The sequence below is a fragment of the Heterodontus francisci genome, chromosome 27 (assembly GCF_036365525.1).
Source record: "Heterodontus francisci isolate sHetFra1 chromosome 27, sHetFra1.hap1, whole genome shotgun sequence".
Classification (NCBI taxonomy): Eukaryota; Metazoa; Chordata; class Chondrichthyes; order Heterodontiformes; family Heterodontidae; genus Heterodontus; species Heterodontus francisci.
The window spans coordinates 44,271,239-44,289,800 of record NC_090397.1 but is presented as its reverse complement, the minus strand read 5'-3'; the positions used below and the strand labels follow the sequence as shown (position 1 = coordinate 44,289,800).

Sequence of the window (18,562 nt, the reverse complement as noted above, 5' to 3'; positions counted from 1 at the left end):
TAAATTTTCCTTTTAATAATCAAATTTTTTTTTGTTTTTCCATAGATTCCCCTATTAGTCCTGTTCATATTGGAAAGTCTGCAGAATGGAGTGGTTTTCCACAATCACAGACTGTTGAGCAAGCAAAGATGGTGAGGAGTAAGGTAATGATATTATGCACCAGTGTAATGGAATATTAAATAACCTAAAATTGTGTATGTATTAAAAATGTTGGAACTTTGAAAGGTACTTTAATATGTTTCCTGTCTTTTAAAAACAGAGTCTGAAAAATCCCCGAACTCCACAAACAAGTAAGCAACCATTAATTATTTTTTTAAATGACTATATATTTTTCCTTCATTTCCTCACCTCAGATCTATGAATCTGTACTTATTGAATGGCAAATTAAGTAATTTCCTTCCCTGTACTTGATGTTTATTCATGCTGATGGCATCGACTTTTTCCAAACATTTTGCACTTCAAAGCTCATTAGAACTTAAGACTTTGAGAAATTCCCATGTCCTCTTAGGAACATAGGAATTGCTGGATGATAGGCCATGGTCCACCTAGTTTGCCATCAACCATCCTGGTTGTCCATGATACAACAATAATGGAGTTATTGGGTAATCATAGCCATCAGTCTCTGTCAGTTAGCCTTCAGCATGGCATTACCATCATTTGAATTTCCCCACTAGAAACATCCTGGCAGTCATCATTGACCATAAACTTAACTCGACCAGCTGCATGAATACTGTGGTTACAAGAGCAGCTCAGAGACTGGATGTTCTGTGACCAGAGATTCACTTCCTGACTCCCTAAAGCCTGTGCACCTACAGACCTACAAGTCAGGAGTGTGATGGATTCTTCTCCACTTGCCTGGATGAGTGCAGCTCCAACCAGATTCAAGTTCAGTACCTTCCAGGACAAAGCAGCCCACTTGATTGGGACCCATTCTACTACCTTAAACATTCACTCCCTTCACTGTTAGTGTAACATGGTTGCAGTGTGTACCATGTACAAGATGCACTGCAGCAACTCGCCAAGGCTTCTTTGACAGCATCTCCCAAACCTGTGACTTCCACCATCTAAAAGGACAAGGACAGCAGGCACATGGGAACACCAACACCTCCAAGTCACACACCATCCTGACTTGAAAATATATTGCTGCTGGGTCAAAATCCTGTAAGTCCCTACCTAACAGCACTGTGTGAGTACTTTCACCAGATGGATGGCAGTGGTTCAAGAAGGCAGCTCACCACCACCTTCCATGCAATTAGGGGTGGGCAATAAATGCTGGCCAAGCCAGTGACACTCACATCCCATGAACAAATGAAAAAAAGCCAGACACAGCCATATTGGTGGAGAGTGTTGGAAACCATGGGTCCAAAGTCACCTGTTCCTTCCAAGCATGCTAAACTTACCAGCTGGGATTTTACTGAGCTCCTGATGTCGGATTGTGGGGTGGGAGCGTGGGGGAAAGATTGTTCTGGCAGCGTGTCAGGCCCAATCTTTCTGCTGCGGAGGCTCCGTGGCAGCCCCCCACCGCTGGGCGACGGGACCCGGATTAACATATTTAAATTAATGAAATGAATAGATTTAAATAAGATCAACAGCAATCTTACCGTCGGATCGCGATCTTCCGAGCGGTGGCTGGCACTCACGTGCCTTCACTTTTCTGTCCAAGGAAAGCAGGTGCTACTATGGTAGGGAAGGTGAGAGCATATGGTTTTTTGTGCAGTTGGAGTGGGGGGGGGGGGGGAGAGAAACGAGTTCTAATGCAAATTACTGGTGTAGGGAAGGGGAGACCTCTGCACTTTGATAGGTTTGGGGGAGGTCAAGTGTTGAAAGTAAGTGTTTTGGGGGGGCGCGGAGGGGAGGAAGAGGGCAAATGTTGAATTTAATTGTTATTGCGGGGGTGGGGGGGAAGGAGCAATAGATTTATTGGCAGTACATTGGGCAGGGGGGTGCGAGTGTAGCCCTTTTTATAAAAAAAAAAAATTTTAATGACCCGACAGGGCTGGCTGGCCTTTACAAATGGCGCAAGCGCCTGCACACAAGCGGTGGGAGAAGAGAATCCAGCGCACCATTTGTCATTTCTCTACATTCTATACTTCTAATTGAGGAAATTCTGATTAGTAGTCTTAAGTATTGTATTTTTTCTCTCAGATGCTGGCAGGCCCTTTGTGTATAACATTATATAATTTTATGAATTATGTCTTAATTATGGGACAAAGTTTTGTTTTCATGGGTATGATATTAGCTCTTTGTGGTTCAACTAAAGAGTGACTGGATTCTGTTTGAACTTTTGTTACAACATCCTGTCAGAGGAGCCTTTTGAGAAGTGCAGTGTCTGTGTGAGCATTTGTCACTTGTGCTGATTGTGATGAGTTCAATGTAGTCTTTATACATTGTAAAAATAATTTTCAGGATGTGGGCATTGCTGGCAAGGCCAGCATTTATTGCTCATCCCGAGTTGCCCTAAAGGTGGTGGTGAGTCTTCGCTTGAGCCACTGCAATCCATGTGATGAAGGTGCTCCCACAATATTGTTAGGCAGGGAATTTCATGATTTTGACCAGCGGTGATGAAAGAATGGCAATGTGTGTTAAGTCAAGATGCTGTGTGACTTGACTGGGAACTTAGAAGTGACTGTGTTCCCATGTACCTGCTGCCCTAGTCCTTCGAGATTGTTGAGGTTATGGGTTTGGGGAAGTGCTGCCAAAGAAGCCTTGGGCGAGTTGCTGCAGAGCATCTTGAAAATAGTATACACTGCAGCCATGTGTTCAAAATACGTACAGGATGCTGTCTCAAATATTGACTTATGTCATTGGACTGGGTTAGATTAGTAATTTGTTACAAAAGTGCCTCTGTATTTTGTTAAATATATTTTTGGCTGCATTTGCTGACAACACTTCCACTAGGTGGCGCTGCAGTGGCACATGCGCAAATGCAGCATATGCCACTATAATGTCACAGTCTGTGACTTCAGGCAGCTGCCAGGACTAAAGATGGCGCTGCTCAAATAATCACACGAAGGCAACCTGACCTTAACACATGGCAGCGCACAATGGCGGGAGGGAGAAAGCGAGCGGGGCGGGGTGTGGTGCGGAGCGGGACGGGGGGTAGTGGAGCGGGCTGGGGGGGTGGGGAAGCGAAGTGGGCTGGGGGAGGTGGGGTTGGGTGCGGAGCGGCCAGAGAGAGCAGCAAGGGGGGGGTGGGGGGAGCGGAGCGGCCGGAGAGAGCAGCAAGGGGGGGAGCGGAGCGGCCAATAGAGCAGTGCAGCCGGAGAGAGCAGCAAGGGGGGGAAGCGGAGCGGCCGAAAGAGCGGAGCAGTGAGGGGGGGGAGCGGAGCAGCTGTAGAGAACAGCGAGGGGGGGGGGCGGAGCGGCCGAAAGAGTGGAGCAGCTGGGGTGTAGCGGAGCGGCCAGTGAGAGCAGTGAGGGGGGGGAGCAGAGCAGCCAGCGGGGGCGGGAGGGTGGAGCAGAGCTTGACGCATGGGTGAATAAGTTAGCATTGCATTGCTGTACGCGTAAAGCGCATGCGCAGAGGCTGACCAGGCACGTTGCCCAAAGATGCACACGTCACGCGATGACATCATCAGCGCATGCACTAACCAGTCCCGGCAAGTCGGAACGCAGCGCACGCGCAGAGAGCAGGAGCCCGTCTGCGCAAATGCATATCTTGGCTCAGCCTGATGACATGAGTGGCCGGCTGCGTTGTCAGGAATCACTTTGTATATTTTTTGAGGATTCATCTTTGAAAGATTCAAGAAATGTTAAACTTTGAGGTTTTCAAAGGATGTAAAGATCACTTGACTTTGAAAAACAGCCCTTGGAAATGTTTTTTAAAAGGGGCACTGAGAGGTCTTGAGGAAAACCAGCCTTTCCGGGAAACCACCTGACTTCCAGCTCAATAAACAACAGAGAATTTTGGACACCTGGAGAAGTTGTTTACAAAGATTCAAGATTGATGGAGGTCAAAAAGTTGACCACCTGTTGTTAGTTTCGCTTTTGAATTGTTTTGGGTTGGGGTTGAACTGTATAAAAAGGGAGAGACCTTCCAAGGAGAGAAAAGGATTTTCAAGGAAGGAGAGAAGACCACAACCCACCACAGCTTTCCAGCACCTCACTAAAAGACCGTGAGAAGTCCACTGTGTCAACTCATCTCATCCTGTCTTTGAAGAAAAACCTGCTAAATCAATTCTCAACGCCGCCTGGAAAGAACCCAGTGACCCATCTATGTGTACTCAGAGGCCAGATTGTGTGCCAGTTCTGGAACACTACATATCTCATCTGCTGTTTCTTCAAGAATGAGCAAGTATTAAGCCCAAGTTTTTTTTACAAAAATCCCTTTATATATTTCCAGGTATATGTGTGTGTGAGCGTGAGGGGATAAGGTAAAAAGGGAACTTTAATATTTCAATCTGTGTTTATGCTTTACTTCATTACTGGTTAAGATTTGTTTTATAATAAACTGATAATTTTGTTGTTTATTAAAGAAACCTGGTTGGTGTGTTTTATTCTGGGATAAAAATAGAGTCTATGATTGACTATATCGGTAAGTGGGAAAAATTTAAATATATATTGTGACCCGTGGAGAAGTGGAACTAGAAAAGACAGTGCACTCTTCCGGCCTCGGGCGTAACAAATTGTAGAGACAAATTATATTCTCAATACTATGATCCAATTTTCCACTCGTGGGCAATTTTTCCTACACAGAAGTACCTTTGACTGCTTCAAGAATAGTGGCTTGTTTAGTGGGCATCTGTTGAAGGTGATTCATGATTTGCACACTTAAGTTCATCTAACTGTGTCTTTGCCAAGTGCCAGTATTTTATGATGTGGGCTTTAGTTCTCTGAAAATTCTGTATACCAGTTTTCCTCACAATACAAGAACATTTTTCAGCAAAATGTCTGCAATATTAACTGTGCATCTGAAACTTTCCATCCAGGAGAGCGAAACAATGAGCAAGTCTTCTTGTCCAAGAATCTGAGCTGCATGTTGAGCAAACTTGTGTATGCATTTATTTTTTCTTCTTGAAAAACAACTGAAACTTCAGGTTTTCAGTAATGCAGTTGAGGAAGTCTGGTATTCAGTTAAAATGGCTACTTACCGGGTGCATATGCTTTACAAGTCACCTATAGAAGTGCATATAGTATAGAATTCATTTGTCTGCCATGTGTTTGCACAGCAAGATTTGGAACATCCATTTAACTTACAAATCATGAAAATATGCGGTCCTATTGAAACTTTCTTTGAACCATTATATACCATGATGACTTATTTTTTTCACTGTGGCCTGTCCCTGGTTCTTGCTGCCAGTTCAGTTGGAAAATATTAGTTACAACTAAGATGCTTACCCATGCTTCTTAGCAGAGGTGAAATCACTTGAAATTGAGTTCCACCAACATAGAGCGATGAGGAAACATTGTCCCTACAATGTAATTTTCTCTGCCATCTGAAGAACAAATGCTAAATAGAATGTGCAGGAAGCTAAGTGGTGCAACAAAACAGAATCGAATGGATTTAAAATCAAAAAGTAATAAGCTGAAGAGTTTGAACCTTAAAAATGATGGGAAAAATGTTAAAATGGGGAAAGAGATTATAGATAGAAACAGAGAGAAGTTAACCAATGAAGGTTAGTCTCCTTCATATATCTGATTTTTTGAATGCAGTGCTGCTGATTCCCGTGTCCATTGCCAAACAACCAGGGCTTCCCAGACAGCCTCTGCCAGTCAGATCAGTACCACAGAGAAGGTATCAAGAAGTAATTATGTTTTCTAGATTTTAAAATCTATATTTGACAACTACAAATGTGTTCTGCAGCTTGTCTGAGCTTTTTCATCTTCAATATGCTGGAGAACTGGAAATTACTGTCACTTTTGTGTTCTATTCATGTTATACAGATTGTGAACCTCAACTGCTGTTAGTCACATGGTGTGGACTCTAGGTCAATTGTACACCACTGTACTGTTGGTTGAAGTTACAAATTGAACCCAATTTTGAAGTTGAGATTTTATTTTTATGCTTGAAAGTAGTTTCTTAGAATTAATGGATTTTGTTTCAGATACTCCTGAAACACGGGATAGTGGGAGACCATTGGGTGATTCAGGATTAGTAACTGCTGCTACAAAGAGTGAGGTCGGACAAACCTCTGAAACAAACACAAAACGAAGAGAGCGTGGTTCAGATTTAAGTGAGTATGTGTAATTTTATACGGCTGTGGTAATATTTGCTGCCTCTCTGGTTGGTTGAGTAATCATTTAAATTATCAGTTCAAGTACACCTGCAATGCTGAAACTATATTTTTCCATTATCTTTTAATTTAAGTATGCTCCTGCCTCCTTCTCCTTCTCTTTCCCCCCCCCCCCAAAAAAAAAAACCCCTAACAAAATTATCACATACAAAGCTTTGATTTTACAACTATTTTTAAAAAGAATACTTTTTCTTTATAGTATTTTTGTATTGGTATTCCTGAATCACTCACCATCCCCTGTTAAGGCAGTCAGGTTAGACTGTTTCTGGAGCAGCTTCTGTACAATAGAGCACTGGAGTTGTACAAGTTTGATTGGAGTAACTGGTCCTTTATTATTTCTTCCCCTGCACTTAAAGAGAAATACATGGCCTTTTTTCTATGCCTGTTCAGCTAAGGTGAGAGACCTACTTTTTGAGAAAAATGCAGGCCCAAATTCACAGTCTACCACTCCTAGTGTAGCACATTGTTGCTTAGTATTGCTATGCCATCATAGCATTATAACACAATTGGAATTTGTTATGGAATTAATCAACTAAGGATTCTTGTTACTTCACAAACAACTTTTCTAAAATGTTGAGTTCTAAATAAATCTGTCAAATTCTAATAGGAGGTATAGGCTAGAAACTATCCATGGCTAAACATTTATTAATACTTCAAAATCAAAAAACATTTTATTCAATATTTTTCACCAAATTTAATTTTTAAAGTTTCATAGACCTTTAAGAATGAAAGTCATTTTATCTATAAATGATGTGTGAAACAAACATATCTTGGGATTGATTGGCACAGTGGGTTTCAAAATTGTGCCTTCATCTTATGGAAGTGCCAGACTGATGGGATCTCTGGCTGTAAGGGTGCAGTGAGTTTGCACAGTCTCAATCCAGTTGCAAGTGATAAAAGTCAACAGAACGAAACAACTCAATTCATTTGATATTCTCAGATTGCAAAGTGATTAGTTTGAGTAATGAAGGGAAAGTCAGATCAATGCGAAAGGACGGTATTGGAACAGTGCTTTATACCACATGTAACCTGTTATAAATCTGATTGGAGTACTTGATGCTGTCACTATGAAAGGGACTATAAAATGTTCTGTTACCAGTGCTGACATAGTTGATTACCAAGTACTGTTTTCTTTTTCCCTCCCCCACCACCCCCTGCAGCCTTATTCTTGTTTATTTATTGAACATGCACATACAATTAGGATTTGCTGTTATCCACAATGGTGGAAGTCAAATCACAAGGAAAATAATGTGTGCCTTGTGCCATCTTAGCCTTATACACAAATGCATAGATTTTGTTCTGGATTATATACTTAGCATTCATCCAGGACCTAAAATATTGTAAGCAATGTAATGCACAATTGTTTTTAACTTGTCTAATTCCAGCAGTACCAGGTCAAAATGAGAATAAAGTCATAGGTTGGACAGGAAATTTGTACATGATCGTCTGTAGTTGGTAATATAATATTCTTCCCATATGCCCGATCTTTATATATGCATCAGGCTGACTGCTGCATGGAAGCAAGCATCTGTCAGATCAACACATTAATGCTGAGTGAGTGAAAGGACGTAAATAGCTTTTGTTAGCTGTCTCAGCTTTAAGAGAAATCCATTGCATTTTGGACAATGTAATGCAAGTGGAAGGAACTCTGAATTTTCTCCACTGGATTCTGTCTTGCCAAAGACTAAGATGCGATGCATTTTGCTACTGATATTCTCTTGGGGAGAAAGAAAAAGTGATGGGCTTGGGAAATACTATTGAGTTTTAATCCAATTTGAAGGCTAAAGCTCTGTGCAAATGTACATACATAATTGATCTAGTGCTTCTGGAATCAGGGAAGTTTATAGATTTGACAAACTGCTTGAACGTTGCATTCAACCATTGCAGTTGTGTTACTTAGCAACAATGGGTGAGCATCTTTTATTTGGCAATTTGAGGCTTTCCTGACCAAGTGTTTTCTAACCTGCTTTATCAAGTCTGCCATCGTTTCAGGGCACAGACTTGCTGTGCTATTATCTGCCCTTCATCTATTCACCAGACATTTTCTGGAGATGACTGATGGACTGAAAAGCAATGCACAGTTTAAGAAGGGCAAGAAACAGGTTTTCTTTAGACAGTTAAAAGAAGCTCTCAAGATTTTCTTCCCCCAAATTGTGTGAATGTCCTGGTTGTAAATGAAATCTCTTGTTTACGGGTATTGGAAGGTTTCTGAGGCCTGCTGTTTGCTTGCCGCAACTTTTACTCAAGATTCTTGACATCCTGTTTTTAAAGGGAAAGTTTCTTTTAACCTTTCAGTGGATTACAGCAAATACTAATTTGCATGTGGAACTTTAACTCAAAAGACTCTATCTAATGTAAGATGTATGTTCATGCACATCCATGACCTAACTTTTCATGCCAAATTATAATGGTTCAATCAAACCACCTCATTGTGCTCTCATTGAACATGGGTTCCTTGCAAAAATGGTTATACTCAAAGCTGACCCCCATGTTTAGTTTGTATAGTCATTAAGATGCCATTAAAACAGAAACATTGGAATGCATCATTCCAAGCAGAAGGGCCGCCCGCGCATCAACACGAGCAGAATTTCTCACCCACAGCTGTTACAAAAATTTCTAAATTCACTTGTAACAGCCCTTCAAAACACTCCCACAGGGGATGCTGAGACCAAGTGGGCCCACATCAGAGACGCCATCTATGAGTCAGCTTTGACCACCTACGGCAAAAGTGCGAAGAGAAATGCAGACTGGTTTCAATCTCATAATGAAGAGCTGGAACCTGTCATAGCCGCTAAGCGCATTGCACTTTTGAACTACAAGAAAGCCCCCAGCGATTTAACATCCGCAGCACTTAAAGCAGCCAGAAGTACTGCACAAAGAACAGCTAGGCGTTGCGCAAACGACTACTGGCAACACCTATGCAGTCATATTCAGCTGGCCTCAGACACCGGAAACATCAGAGGAATGTATGATGGCATGAAGAGAGCTCTTGGGCCAACCATCAAGAAGATCACCCCCCTCAAATCTAAATCGGGGGACATAATCACTGACCAACGCAAACAGATGGACCGCTGGGTTGAGCACTACCTAGAACTGTACTCCAGGGAGAATGCTGTCACTGAGACTGCCCTCAATGCAGCCCAGCCTCTACCAGTCATGGATGAGCTGGACATACAGCCAACCAAATCGGAACTCAGTGATGCCATTGATTCCCTAGCCAGCGGTAAAGCCCCTGGGAAGGACAGCATTACCCCTGAAATAATCAAGAGTGCCAAGCCTGCTATACTCTCAGCACTACATGAACTGCTATGCCTGTGCTGGGACGAGGGAGCAGTACCCCAGGACATGCGCGATGCCAACATCATCACCCTCTATAAAAACAAAGGTGACCGCGGTGACTGCAACAACTACCGTGGAATCTCCCTGCTCAGCATAGTGGGGAAAGTCTTTGCTCGAGTCGCTCTGAACAGGCTCCAGAAGCTGGCCGAGCGCGTCTACCCTGAGGCACAGTGTGGCTTTCGTGCAGAGAGATCGACTATTGACATGCTGTTCTCCCTTCGTCAGATACAGGAGAAATGCCGTGAACAACAGATGCCCCTCTACATTGCTTTCATTGATCTCACCAAAGCCTTTGACCTCGTCAGCAGACGTGGTCTCTTCAGACTACTAGAAAAGATCGGATGTCCACCAAAGCTACTAAGTATCATCACCTCATTCCATGACAATATGAAAGGCACAATTCAACATGGTGGCTCCTCATCAGAGCCCTTTCCTATCCTGAGTGGTGTGAAACAGGGCTGTGTTCTCGCACCCACACTTTTTGGGATTTTCTTCTCCCTGCTGCTTTCACATGCGTTCAAATCCTCTGAAGAAGGAATTTTCCTCCACACAAGATCAGGGGGCAGGTTGTTCAACCTTGCCCGTCTAAGAGCGAAGTCCAAAGTACGGAAAGTCCTCATCAGAGAACTCCTCTTTGCTGACGATGCTGCTTTAACATCTCACACTGAAGAATGCCTGCAGAGTCTCATCGACAGGTTTGCGTCTGCCTGCAATGAATTTGGCCTAACCATCAGCCTCAAGAAAACGAACATCATGGGGCAGGATGTCAGAAATGCTCCATCCATCAATATTGGCGACCACGCTCTGGAAGTGGTTCAAGAGTTCACCTACCTAGGCTCAACTATCACCAGTAACCTGTCTCTAGATGCAGAAATCAACAAGCGCATGGGTAAGGCTTCCACTGCTATGTCCAGACTGGCCAAGAGAGTGTGGGAAAATGGCGCACTGACACGGAACACAAAAGTCCGAGTGTATCAGGCCTGTGTCCTCAGTACCTTGCTCTACGGCAGCGAGGCCTGGACAACGTATGCCAGCCAAGAGCGACGTCTCAATTCATTCCATCTTCGCTGCCTTCGGAGAATACTTGGCATCAGGTGGCAGGACTATATCTCCAACACAGAAGTCCTTGAAGCGGCCAACACCCCCAGCTTATACACACTACTGAGTCAGCGGCGCTTGAGATGGCTTGGCCATGTGAGCCGCATGGAAGATGGCAGGATCCCCAAAGACACATTGTACAGCGAGCTCGCCACTGGTATCAGACCCACCGGCCGTCCATGTCTCCGTTATAAAGACGTCTGCAAACGCGACATGAAATCGTGTGACATTGATCACAAGTCGTGGGAGTCAGTTGCCAGCATTCGCCAGAGCTGGCGGGCAGCCATAAAGACAGGGCTAAATTGTGGCGAGTCGAAGAGACTTAGTAGTTGGCAGGAAAAAAGACAGAGGCGCAAGGGGAGAGCCTACTGTGCAACAGCCCCAACAAACAAATTTCTCTGCAGCACCTGTGGAAGAGCCTGTCACTCCAGAATTGGCCTTTATAGCCACTCCAGGCGCTGCTTCACAAACCACTGACCACCTCCAGGCGCGTATCCATTGTCTCTCGAGATAAGGAGGCCCAAAAGAAAACAGAAAGATGGATGTTATGTCTGTCGCTATGCCAAAGCACTTTCTTTTTTTATTTCTTGCTTGCTTTGTTTTCCTTAGCTGTTAGCTATCTCTAAAAGTTGCTAGTTTGATGCTTATAGAGGACAACGTATCCATGCTCAGCAAGAGTGAAGCTCCTTCATAGTCGTTTTTAGAGCAGTTCAAATTTCCTTAGTTAAACTCTGCCTCCATTGAAAGAAAATTAACTTCAGACCTGTAATAGGAGACTGTTAACAACTTAAAACACTACTGCTGAAGCATATTGGACATTGTTGGTACCTATAGCTTGTTGGGCCTGATTGTCATTAAGTCTGGGAATGATTGAGCTTCCAAACATCAGTGTTATGTTTTACCCACAAAACACACTAATGAAATATGGTTAAGCTTGTGCAACTTTTAAATCTGAAACAAAAACAGATTTTCAGAGATCTGCATGATATGCAGAATGTCTGCAGTTTCTAATTACAGAAGAGCTATATCAAATAGAACACCAGAAAGGGAAAGGATTATGGAGTGAAGTTAATATATATATATATACGCACATTAATATATGGACTGACCAGTCACCTGTCGTAAATATTTCTCACCTTACTAATGCTTCCTATTTAACGTAACTGTAATCAGGTCAGATATTGGGTGTCTTCAAATACAAACATACTGGGAACACTCCATGTCTCCTGAGCATGTGTTTGTAAACATCTTGGTACATTAATTCCTTTTCTGATTTTTAGCCAAACATGACTGATTTTCTGTTTTTATTTTGAAACTGGATGTCCCAGAAAACCATGCATGCATGCTTGCTTGTATCCTATAAACACCTGTCACCTCAAATTAAAAGTGCTTTGTTAGACTTAAACCAAACTTCATAAGTCACCTCCTCTTATCAGACAGTGGGTTCCTTTCGAAAATGAGCATGCTGAGAACTGTCCTTGTATCCTGTCTCCAAAAATCAGGTAAGGACCTTCATTGTCAATGCCCCAACACTTAGTTATAAAAATGTCTGGAGGTGAGTGACTTTGGATGGATGGGGTGGGGGGGGGAAACAAAATCCCATAATCTTACCAAAACAGCTGGCATTAGACTATATTATTGTTTAATCGGAAATGGGGTGTTGGAGAGTAAAAGTCCTCAAGTAAAATAAGATGAAGGGATATCTGGATTTTCAGTACTTAACTCTCTAGTAAGCTTTTGTACCACAGGGTAAATTTGTATTGTGGCTTTTAACATTCAGAGGCAGGAGCTGCTGTCAAAATTTCACGAGGTTAGTTTAACCAACAGAAAAAAGCACAGTAATTTTTCCATTGCTTGGACAACCTTCAAGTTGACTCCTTAACAGGAGGAAAATTATGTTGGATTCGCTTTTTCGGATGGGTGGGGGTGATTTTGTCGTGGTAAATTCGGGTCTGGAAACTATTCCAGTCCTCTTAATTTCCCACAATAGACAGGAAGCCCAAAGAAACAACAGCATATTTAATGTATTTCAATTCAAAGCCTGTTCCATTTTACTGTGTCAGTCATAGTTGATTTTTTCAATGTAAATGAGAACTTTGCCCTTTATAAAAAAAAAACCTTTGCAGAACATTATCATTAATTCTGTTTGATTCCTGTCCCCACCTCATCCCCATTTTTACTAATTGCTTTTAAACGTTAGTTTAAACTATGAGCCTTTTATGGAAAACCGTTTGGAAGAATTTATTAATTCCTAGTGTGTCAGAGAACTGAAGAAATAATTGATCTAGTTGACCCAAGATGCTTTAGCTCTGTATGTTACTTCAATGCCCTAGTACTGTTGGGTTCAGTAACTCCTGGTCATTCCCACCAATTTAATATTTTTAGCACTTGCTGTTAAAATAATAACTTGTGTGAAATGTCCATATATTTCCAGTATTTGTTTTAAAAGAAGCACTGTTGCTATATGAAAACCCAATTGAAATCCTTGTCCTTAGCCAGCCCCAATAATTTAGTTCAGAATTATACCCCAAAAATTCATGTATTTTCAGTCTTTCATTGCTATAAACTGTGATTGTCAAAGCTTGTATAAGGTGCCAACAGTTTAAAATTTCAGTTGTCTGAAATAAATATTAACTTGTTCAATTTCATGGCAGATGCATGATTTTCTCACTTGCTCGTCATGCCTTGAAATTTGTAGGTCCCAAGACTGTTGACCTTTTTTAACACCTGTTTCAATCTGCCCTTTGATTTGCTGTTGCATTTGTATTAGCATGGTAATTTTCCTTCTCTCTTTTTGCCACTTGCGTTTTCTCGCTCTAACTCCTTTTTTCTTTACTGTATTTTCATATGTTTTACATGATCTTGATAGTTGTACTGTAGGGGTGAGATAATGCAGAACCAGTTTAAATGAGAAAAATAAATTAAGAAGGAATCCAAAATTCTGTTTTTCACAAATACACTCCCAACAGTATACCAAAAATTGTGTATTAAATATGTACATGAAAGGTTTAACCCGGTGTTTACCTAAAATTTGTAGACAACCCCGTTTAAAAGGCGCAAATAGAAATGAAGAGGAAAAATGAGTTAGAAGAATTTATAACCAGATATTTAACAAAAAAGAATAAACAATATTATGAAAGAAAAAGGAATTCACAAATGGGAAATTGGTCATATTTGAGAAATAAATCAGTGCAGTTTGTGTTGTCAGATATGAATGTATATATTTATATCCTTTAATTCAAAAGAAATCTTTGAGCAAAGGTTTACTTGTATTTTCAACGTACATTGGTTCTAACTGTGCTATGTGTATTTTTTTTTAACTCTTTTCTGTTAGCAAACATTTTGAAAAAACATTTTACTGTTAACTATTTTTGCCAGGTATCAAGTTTTTAAAAAGGGCTTTAACCCATGCCAAATTTATCTTTTTACTTACTTTCTCTTATCCATCCTCTCCTCTCTTGCATGTAGTAACATATACCATGTTGTAGTTCACTTATCCTACATGTCCATTCTTTGTGTGAGCTTGAATATAGTATCGGCAAGCTATTCAACTATGGAGAGCATTGTATCCAAACCTAATCTATCTTCCTGTGATGCCCACACACATGCAATGCCAACAAGTGTCCCAGAATATCAATCCCCCTGTACCACCTCCCTCCCCTCTCTTGCCTTGAGCTGTGGAGATGAATTGTAACATTTTTACTATTACTTGAAATCCATTTATTTAATGTTGGTTAGCAATCAAATGAGCAGCTTTCCCAGTTTGTTTGGCTCAGTTATGTCCACTGGAGCAATTTTTGTTCTTGTAAATCTATCTCAAAATTCATTTTATCATAAACCTCTATGTAATGTACACCACAATTTTGCACACCTGTAAACTTAAAAAAATCAGTCATTATGTTAGGGAAGTGCACTGAAGTGGATTATGTAAAGTCAATTACATGTAGCTACATCGACACATCTTGTGAGTAGGGAAGGCTGATCTACAAAAAAGGCAATTCCTGTTAAGTCTGATTTTGGTCCTAAACATTCTTGGCCTAGAAATTCAACTGGAGGATTGTTGGCTCAATCCACAGCTCTTGCAGCCATTTTCCTTTTAGAACCATTCCTTGTTTACAACCAGAGTGCACTTTTCCTTGGAGAGGTGTCAGAGACCCCCAATTTCCTACCCACCCCAAAAAAGCATCTTGGCAATAAGAAGCATGGGTAGGCCTATCCCATTATATAATGAGGTCCCAGTATCAATTGCACACGGTCCCTGTATCCGTATGAATAGTCGCATGCAGTGAAACCTTGCACCCTGCATACCTGAAAATGGATACAATTGAATTTTTAGGCCCTTATGTCATATTTTTTGAAACTGTTACTTGTGTCAAATGCAATGCCTCCCCATAATTTTGAACATTGTATAATATTGTATCTCCTCGATTAAAATTAACAATTTTCCTATTGTAAAATGTAATTCGTATATATTGTAAGTATGGTACTTAATTGTATTTTGCTGTATATAAACAAGCCCATTTTAAAACTGATTTTACAAATTGCAAATAACAGTTTGCTTTTCCCTAATTTGCAGGATTCAATAATCGTTATACAAAACCAAAAGGGCCAAGAGATCCTCCTCCTGAGTGGACATGATGGAGCAGATATTCAAATGGACCGTAATATTGGAGTGTCTCCCTTCAAGTGCCAGGAAAGGACTGAAAAGTAGAAAAAATATTCACACTCACTTAAAAACAATCTTTCTTTACTAACAAAAAGCAAGAGCAATTTAGATGTCTTCTCAGTTAGAAAATGGTACACATTTTACATCTATTGTAACTTGCTAAAAACCTTCCAAGGGTGTGGATTCCGGTGCTAAATATCTCTTTGCTGGGACCATTTTTACCTGCCTTATTTCACACTTAAAAGTATTAAGACTTTTTTTTTTTAAAAGTATTACAGGCCTTAATTTTTGGGGGAATTTGTTACACTGCTTGTAGGATTGTATAGTAATATAGTAAAATAAGTATAAATAGGGAGTCTGTGGACAATTATTCTTTGCTAACTTCCAGAAACTATTATGTGCATTACTCTTTTTTATATATGTACAGGGCAGGTAGGTATATAATAAACAATGTTGCAGGTATTAAATATTCTTAACAGAAGGTGTAAGAAATCTGTGCAAGATCTAAACCTCCTTGTGTACCATTTTATGTAAATTATTTGCCCTGAAATTATAGAAAAATATTCCTTCAGGTGTTCTTAACTACTGGAATTGAGCAGGAAATTGCAGTTTAACAGGGGTTGAGATTGTAATAATACATTTGTAAATTGTAAGCAAAAGGATATTTTTATATTATATGCTGTTAATAACCAATCCCACGTTTGATCTGTTGTTCATTTGGCCTTGAATTTATTAAGTGCCTTCGAACAGTATGCAATCCTGTTAACATCACGTGAGCATTTTGTTTGTGCTTTTGTGCATCTGGGATAAGAGGACTATCAGCCACACAGACCTGTATTTTACAATATATTGACCTGTCAGTAAAGATCTTGAAACAAATTAGCTTGTTTTATTGCTTTCTTGGATTAATATGCACAAATATTTTGTTTTATTTGAGTAATAGAATTTTTCAATACTTTTCACTTAATATGAAATAGCTTACTAACACGTGATTGAGCCTCTGAAAGAAGAAAAGTTTTTATACAATTTACTTTTTGTCAAGTAAATGAATACAACAGTTCAATATCAGATGAGGGCAATTTTTAATGCGACACAAGATGACTCACAAACTGTCTTATTTGCCTCTTTGTCAAATAGTCTTTGAAAGATGTCAGTATTTTGATTGGTAATTGATTAGTCTGATCCAATGGAATTAATTCAGATCTACTAATCCTGATGTTTTGAACAGACAAATTAAATACTAATTTTCATTAACTGCATGTATTTAAAAAAAAAAATATGTAGTCTATGGCAAAATCAATACCAGTACAAATGTGCATTTTGTTCCTCATTCAACCTTGAAAATTTGGTTATGGCTTTTTGCATTGGCTGTCCAAATAAATTTTTACCTCCTTCTGTTCTTCAGTCATGGTTATTTGTGGCTGATTTTTAATACCATAGATCACAGCATATAAGTTGACCCAGTGTATAAGGTGACCCCATTATTGTAACCCCAAAACTCATGTTTTTGCATATACCTGGCATGTAAGTCAACCCCTCCCCCCCCCCCCCCCCCCAAAAAAAATCATTTTCAGGTACAACATGCTATATTTGAATTAGTAGTCAGCCTCAATTTTTTGCCCCACAAATTCATGTTTTACTTATAACTGAGCGCAAGGGATCAAGCAGGTGATACAGGCTGTGTCACGAAAATGCACGGGAGTTTAAGATTCCCACGCACAGCAGACTGCACATGACAAACAATGAAGTGAAATGGGTCCTCAGCAAAATGAATCAAATATGAAGCTGGTTTCAATCTAGAAGTCATTACATTTGCTAATTCGTCAAATAACTGCTGCAGTGAGGGAATTTGGTGTTAGTGAAATACTGGTGTGAGAATATAAGAAGGAGGAAGGTGCCCAAGACCAAACGCACTATGAGAACAGGGACCAGTCATTGGCCTGTATCGAAATGGGTCCTCAAATCGTCAGAATGGTTACATCATCACCGGAAATGCGATGCGTATATACACACTTAAGTGGGCCAAATCAAATCCTGAGTAACAGCTAGTTTGTGTAGCTGCTTTATGGAACGAAAATGTCCAGTGTTGTGGCAGAACACCAAGATTGCTCAGACTACCAAAAGACCTTGATGCCAAAATTACCAGTTTCCAGTGATTCATCAGGCAGAGGCAAAAACATGAGCACCCATAATGCCACATTAGCAACATGGATGAAACATCCATGAATTTTGATATGTTCAGCAACCGAACTGGAGTGGACAGATTCAAAAATGGTTCTAGTGAAAACTACAATACATGAAAAGACAAAATTCACGGTGGTACTAGCCTGCATAGCCGACGGAATGATATTAAGCCTATGGTAATTTTCAAATGTAAAAACATGCCGAACATCAAATTCCCTGCAGGAAATTTTGTGCATGTCAAGACAACAGTTGGATGGATGAGGATGGATCGATGATGTGTGGAATAGGTGTCCCAGTAGCCTATGTAAAGAATGCAACTTATTAGTGTGGGACATGTTCAGATCCCATATAACCAATGAGATCAAGAGGTGCTTGCGAAGAAATAACCCCCACATTGCAGTTATACCAGGGGGTCTAGCATCCATAGTTTAACCTTTGGATGTGTGCCCCAATAAGCCTTTCAAGAATCATGTTCCTGCCGAATGGAACAGGTGGATGGTTGATGGGGAAAAAACCTTCGCAGAGTGGAAATATACACGCTGCCCTGCTTGATGTTTTGTGTGGTTTCGTCATCAAATCGTGGGATGTTAATGCATAAACTGTTTTCAGATCATACAAAAAATGCGGAATATCCAATTCAACAAAGATGATTTGTTGTGTAGGGATGATCGTGAAACTAAGTGCCACATCTTGAAATGCCAAAGCATACAAGGCTACGGGCCAAGTGCTGGAAAATGGGATTAGAATAGTTAGGTACTTGATGGCTGGCACAGACACGATGGGCTGATGGGCCTGTTTCTGTGCTGTATAACTCTGACTCTGTGTATGGGATCTTTACAATGATGCCATAGCCAAAATGACTCAATGAATTCGATGAACTCTTTGCGTTGGATGCTGAAGACAATGAATTTGATGGGTTTTAAAACTCTGTGGTTAAAGGTATCTTTGTAGAATTAATTTATTCAATAAACCAATGCAACATTGATTTAATATGAATTACCGATCTGTTCTTTTTTTCATTTCAAACTGACAATCACCCAGG

At 40.6% G+C, this 18,562-nt stretch overlaps 1 protein-coding gene across 4 annotated transcripts in view; it reads left to right on the top strand.

Annotated features, from left to right (window-relative positions):
- LOC137384777 (tyrosine-protein phosphatase non-receptor type 12-like) overlaps positions 1-16,722 on the top strand; it is a 169,150-nt gene extending 152,428 nt beyond the window's left edge. For 2 of the 4 annotated variants that reach the window (XM_068059233.1, XM_068059231.1), the window contains 5 exons: positions 46-143; positions 260-290; positions 6,045-6,173; positions 12,107-12,172; positions 15,247-16,722. In XM_068059233.1, the coding sequence (XP_067915334.1) occupies positions 46-143; positions 260-290; positions 6,045-6,173; positions 12,107-12,172; positions 15,247-15,308 (386 nt within the window). In that variant the 3' untranslated portion in view covers positions 15,309-16,722. The remainder of the gene's footprint in view (positions 1-45; positions 144-259; positions 291-6,044; positions 6,174-12,106; positions 12,173-15,246) is intronic. The other 2 variants (XM_068059232.1, XM_068059234.1) reach the window with 2 other exon arrangements.
- The last annotated feature ends 1,840 nt before the right edge of the window (positions 16,723-18,562 follow it).